A 6,000-nucleotide genomic window follows, 5' to 3' on the forward strand; every position below is an offset into this window, starting at 1 on the left:
TTATTTTACATGTACATTCTCACAAACATACAAGCCATAAAACAATCTAATTAACCAAAAATGTCATCTCATTAAACTAAAATCTAAGTCATATCTCTGTGTCACATGTCATATGAAATATTTATTGCTAAGGATTTTTTTTTTTTTAACCAGTGAAAGATCTGCTACTCAAAGCCAAAGCTAGGTCAAGATAGGGTATAATAAGAAACGTGTTCCATGGTGCACAACTTCCCGACACAATTACTGAAGACAAATGTGTGCATAAGCAAATGTGATGAAGAAAGCTGATGGTGCTCAGCTATAAAAAGATATAGTGGCCGGGGTCTTAAAGATTTGCAGGTACACAAGCAGCCATCTAGCTCAGAAGCAACAAAGCCCACATGGAAGAAGCACACCAGCCTGTGTGACCATGAGGTGTCAAAGGGATCAGGTATCAGACATCACAGAACAAAAAGTCATATCATTGTAAATGAGGGTGAGTGCAGAGTGGAGACTCATAGCCCATCTGTAGGCAACTGGATACCCCCTTACTGAAGGGTCACAGGGAGGAGATGAGCCAGTCAGGTTGCAGAGTAGCAATGATGAAACACACAACTTTCCTCTAGTTCTTAAATGCTTCTTCCCCCCACTATCATGATCCCAATTCTACCTTACAAATCTGGCTAGACCAGAGGCTATACATTGGTACAGATAGCAACTGGAAATACAGGGAATCCAGGATAGATGACCCCTTCAGGACCAGTGGTGAGCGCGGTGATACCTGGAGGGTGGGGGGAAGGTGGGGTAGAAAGGGGGCATAGCCGATTACAAGGATCTACATATAACCTCCTCCCTGGGGGATGGACAACAGAAAAGTGGGTGAAAGGAGACATCGGACAGTGTAAGATATGACAAAATAATAATAATTTATAAATTATCAAGGGTTCATGAGGGAGGGGGAAGCAGGGAGGGAGGGGGAAATGAGGAGCTGATACTAAGGGCTCAAGTAGAAAGCAAATGTTTTGAGAATGATGAGGGCAACAAATGTACAAATATGTTTGACACAATGGATGTATGTATGGATTGTGATAAGAATTGTATGAGCCCCCAATAAAATGATTTAAAACAACAACAACAAGAAATGCGATTGCTCCATGGTAACTTGCCAAAGGTCAACAAGTCATCGGTCCAATTCCAGTCATTTCTGGAAGGGTGTAGAAATCTGGGCCCAGAGATGTGTTGAAGGTACACTTGTAAATGACATGAGTGGCTTTTTCTACTTTTACCCCACCTGTCTGCTCTTTAGTCCTAGTCCTCAGATGGATGATTAAAACATTTTAAAATTCCGTTTTCATTGACTAGCTATTGAGAGACCGTTATAGGCCAGGCTATGTTTTAGAAGGTACCTATTGGATAGTGCATAGGTTGATGTCCTTGACCTTAAGGACTTTATGTTTCCATGTTTTATATAATTAATTATCTAAATGAACACATATATTATGCTTGGGCTGTTAAAATACTGTGAAGAGAAATACAGCAGAATAGCAAATAACTCTGTGTGTGTGTTTGTGTGTGTGTGTGTGTAAAATAATACTGCTAAGTCAAGGCCTGTCTGAGGAGGATCTGAAGAATTAGTATCAGGCATCCACCAGAGGATGTGCATCAATGGAGACTAGAGAAAGAGTGAAGAACGCCCACAGTCAGTGGCTGGAGAAAGACTGCCGAGGGAGGGAGATGGAGAAAAGATTGCTTAGGTGGGGAAATATGGTACCCCAGGGGGCCAGAGAAGAAAGTGACCAACCACAAAGGAAAAGATCAACTAAGAGACCAATGAAGAAGACCGAGAAGTGCCCATTGGATTTGACAAGACAAAGCTTCTTCCCTTAAGGAGCTCACAGCTGAGTCGCGGTTGGGAAAAAGGGAAACGTAAATTTTTATACAATGCTGAAAGTTGAGTTTCCGAGATGAAAACACAAACTTGGGTCTAAATTTACTGTCTTGAGCACTATATTGTACCTCCATCTATACGATCACATTGCTGCTTTTCTGCAGCGGTCATCTATTAATAAACATCTTCTTCAGGGATAGATTCTCTTTGAGCTGAATAGAAAATTTCTAAAGACTCAGTTTCAGGTTGTCATTTTTAGAAGGAGCCAGTAGGCCCCAGAGATGAGGTACTGATTCTAATGGCGAGGAGGTCATTTAGTTGTTTTGTGTTGATTGTAGCTTGTCATACGACTGTGTAAGGATTCACATTCAGCCACGTCCTGGGTGGGAGGGGATGAAAGAAGCGAGAGATTCGGGGATGGAGAATATCCGTTTGCTCACAGAAACAATCACTTCATCACAATCTTAGGGAGGCGTGGTTCCTGTCTGCATTCTCCTCTCAACTGAAATCACACGCGGTTTTTGTGATTTACAGAGGCGCAAGACCCAAGGGCTCAAGTAGAAAGAAAATGGTTTGAGATTGATGATGGCAACAAATGTACAATGTGCTTGACACATAAGCCCCCTATAAAATGACTTAAAAAAAAAAAGAGGCACAAGACGTAAAGTGAAGCAACCATATCGGGGAATGCCTACTATGTGCAGGCAGTGACAATTGCAGTCAAGTCCACTCAAACTCACCCCAAACCCATATGTATCAGAGCAGCACCAAGCTTCATAAAGTTTTTAATGAATGATATTTTGGATGTAGATTATCAAAGTTTTCTTATGAGACACCTCGGGGTAGACTCTATTGAGCCTCTTGGCTAGATGCTGAGCTCATTAACTGTTTGTAGAATCTATGCAAAATGGCTGTGATTTGATCTGCACCCACTGCCCCCTCCCAACCCTCCCCCCCAAACCCCTCCCCCCAAGCTAAAATCAAAACAACAAACAAAACTCACTGACAATGTCTATTCTGACTCATAATGACCTTCTTGGACAACGTTGAATTGTTCCCTAGGGTTTCCCAGGCTTTGCATCTTTCCTGGAGCAGAAAGCATCTTGTGTCTTTCAAAGTGGGTGGTGAGTCTGAACTGCCAACCTTGTGGTGAGCAGCCTGATTCATAACCCACTATGCAAAGTAGCCAACACTTCAAGATGTTTTGATGTTCAAGCAACAGCAAGTACGTACAAGTTGAAATATAAAAGAAATTGGTCTAATGGGAATATAACTTTTGTCCTAAGTTTATTTACTCTCAAATATATTTTTCTGTCTTTCTTTGGTTTTAATAAGTTGCCTTTATCTGTAAAGATGGTTTCCTCTGTTTTCTTCTCAACACGTGCTCTGCAACTGGTTGTCCCAACCGATGGAGATCTGGAAGCAGTTTTCATAAACTGTTGAAACCTCTTCTTGGAACAGATTAAAGTTCCCACTTTCATAAAAGGGTTTATGAAATGAGGTGTCCCTGCTACATCTCTCATTGGAGACAGGAAGCAGGTCTAATGCAAATGATCTGTGCTACAATGTTTTTTAAGTCAAGAATCCACGTAAGTTCCTTAATGCATATGTGATTCACGAATTTAAAAAAAATCATTTTATTGGGGCTTTGTACAACTCTTATCACAATCCATCCATCCATCCATTGTGTCGAGCACATTTGTACATTTGTTGCCATCATCATTCTCAAAACATTTGCTTTCTACTTGAGCCCTTGGTATCAGCTCCTCATTTTCCCCTCCCTCCCTGCCGCTCCTCCTTTATGAACCCTTGATAATTTACAAATTATTATTACTTTGTCATGTCTCACACTGACCGATGTCTCCCTTCACCCACTTTTCTGTTGTCTGTCCCCCTGGGAGGGGCTATATGTAGTTTGTGATCTATTTCCCTTTTCTTGATTCACTTATTTTATCATTAGTCCCCCCCCCCCCAACAGCAAAGTCTACTTGTTCTTTTCTTTATGCTGTTCTCATTAACATATTCTTCTGTGAGCATGGCCATCATATTTTCAGAAAATCTTAAGGGAGTCAGCGTTTAAATTTGCTCAGAACTTCTGCGAATACAGCGAAAACCTGCTGGGAAATGGATATTATTCTCAGTGCAGGGTTTTTTCCCCCCTCTCTGCTCTATAGGAACATTATAAATCATGCAAATGCCAGTGGAGGAGGGGATGTCGTTGCTTGGTTAGCTCTGGAAAAGAAGTTACTTCCTATCTAAAGAGGAATTCAAATAGCCACATAGCAAGCGGAGCACTCACAGGTTTCCTGTGGGCCGTTTCCCCTTGGCTAAAGCTGAGTCAAAGCCAAAGCGAAGGAAGAGAGCATTTCCTGGGCAAAAGTCTCAGACCTCAGATGATTCACCACACCGATCACTCTGTTCAAAAAGAGGGAACACATTTTCGGCTCGTGTACGCTTGAAGAATTTCCTTAGCTGGCCTTTGAGGAATTTAATCAGATTTGTTTGGGGAGTTAAGAAGAAAAGTAAGACTCAAAATAGACCGGCCTAGAGAGTGCTAGCGCACGGACAAGTAAATCTCCCCATTTCAGGAGGCTCAGAAAATATGAGTCAGCAGAAAAGAATTATGCGGGGGCTACTGTAGCTTAAGTATCATGTTTTGAAATATTTTATGCCCAATTTTGTCTTTTAGGGACATGCTTTGAAAAGATCCAGTTAGGGTTGTTAAATTTTATCTGTACTTTTTTTTTTTAATGCACAGATTATAAGTGTGTGTTTAATTCAAGATTCAGATGAACAGAGGTCTAAAACCTTTTAATTCCCCCCAACCCCATCCCCTACTCTCAACGCCAAACTACAACACCAGGAGAATGAAAACGCTGTGCTGGCATCGGTTCTCCTGGAAAAATGATCGTCTGATATGTATGACATTTGGTATTTTCATTTCTGAGTGGCCTGCGGTGAAGATATGAAAAGTGGCAAGCCTACTTCATTCACTCGTTGTGTGTCTAGTAAGTTTGTTTTTCCTTTCTTTTGGAAGAAAGAATTACCCCTCATTTAAAAAATGCTCACAATAATGATAATAAAATAATAAAAGGGTCAATCTGGCACACGTTGAGCTAAAATCTCAGAAATCGCTAGCGCCTTCTCCTTTGACTTCAGGGTGGTGGCGGTGAGGAGTTACACAAACGGATGTGGAAAGTGTCCTGCTAACCATCCCAGCAAACTCCTCGGTTGTACGTGATGCCAGGTGGGCTGCGGGTCACCAGGCCCCTCTGCAGGGGTCAGCTAGGTGCGGATGCGGACAGGCGCCCCACCTTCCCTTACCTGCGTAGTGGTCAAACACCGTGGGCACGTATTCCTCGGGGAAGGCGTCGTTGGCGTAGCTCATCAGCAGGCAGGTTTTCCCCACGGCCCCGTCACCCACCACGACACACTTCAGCATCTTCTTGTCGTCGCCGCCGCCGCAGGCGCAGCTGCGCTCGCGTCCCTCCTCGCCGTTCATGCGGGCAGCTCCAGCTGCCCCTGCGCCCGGGGCGCCCGGAGCCCGGCTGGCTGGGGTTCGTTCACGCGGCCGGCCCTGGGCGGCTGGGGCTCCCCGGGACCCGGCCCAGGCGGCTGGGGGGTGGCCTCTGGCTCACCATCCTGGTACAGCAAGGTCACACGCACTCCAGGGGCAGGAGGACAAGCGCCTGTCCCCTTTGCCTGTCCGTGGGAGTTAAGAAACCCTCATTTCCATGGAGTTCTAGGGACTTCTGGGCAGTCTGGAAATTTCAGCAGCACTGGCTTGGAGTTTTGCTAAATCGTCCCCATTTTCCGCTGCACGGCTAACATGGAGGAAAGCCGGGCTGTTTAATGGAGTGCTCCCCTGGCTTCCTCCGGCCCGCCGAGTGTCAGGAAATCATGGGTTTCCTGCTGCATTCCTTATTAGGATCGTGGGCTGGGAAGGCTGCAACAATGGGAGCTGTGTGTGTGTGTGTGTGTGTGTGTGTGTGTCCTGCTGGGGAACGGTGCCAGGACTGGAGTGGGAAACTCCTGGGGTCCCACTGCGGCCTCAGGCCGTCAGACTGCCCCTGTCTCCCGCTGCTGTGGGCCGGGTGCCCGGGGCTGCCTGGGAAGAAGCTGACGACAGGGGG

General features: G+C 44.9%; 1 protein-coding gene across 1 annotated transcript in view; it reads right to left on the bottom strand.

Moving 5' to 3' along the window:
* RHOJ (ras homolog family member J) overlaps positions 1 to 5,384 on the bottom strand; it is a 111,512-nt gene extending 106,128 nt beyond the window's left edge. Inside the window, exon 1 of the mRNA XM_004698641.2 lies at positions 5,192 to 5,384. Within this exon, the coding sequence (XP_004698698.1) occupies positions 5,192 to 5,369 (178 nt within the window). The 5' untranslated portion in view covers positions 5,370 to 5,384. The remainder of the gene's footprint in view (positions 1 to 5,191) is intronic.
* Between the last annotated feature and the right edge of the window lie 616 nt (positions 5,385 to 6,000).

The sequence above is a fragment of the Echinops telfairi genome, unplaced genomic scaffold, assembly GCF_000313985.2.
Source record: "Echinops telfairi isolate 266 unplaced genomic scaffold, ASM31398v2 ScPeMD7_18;HRSCAF=68, whole genome shotgun sequence".
NCBI lineage: Eukaryota > Metazoa > Chordata > Mammalia > Afrosoricida > Tenrecidae > Echinops > Echinops telfairi.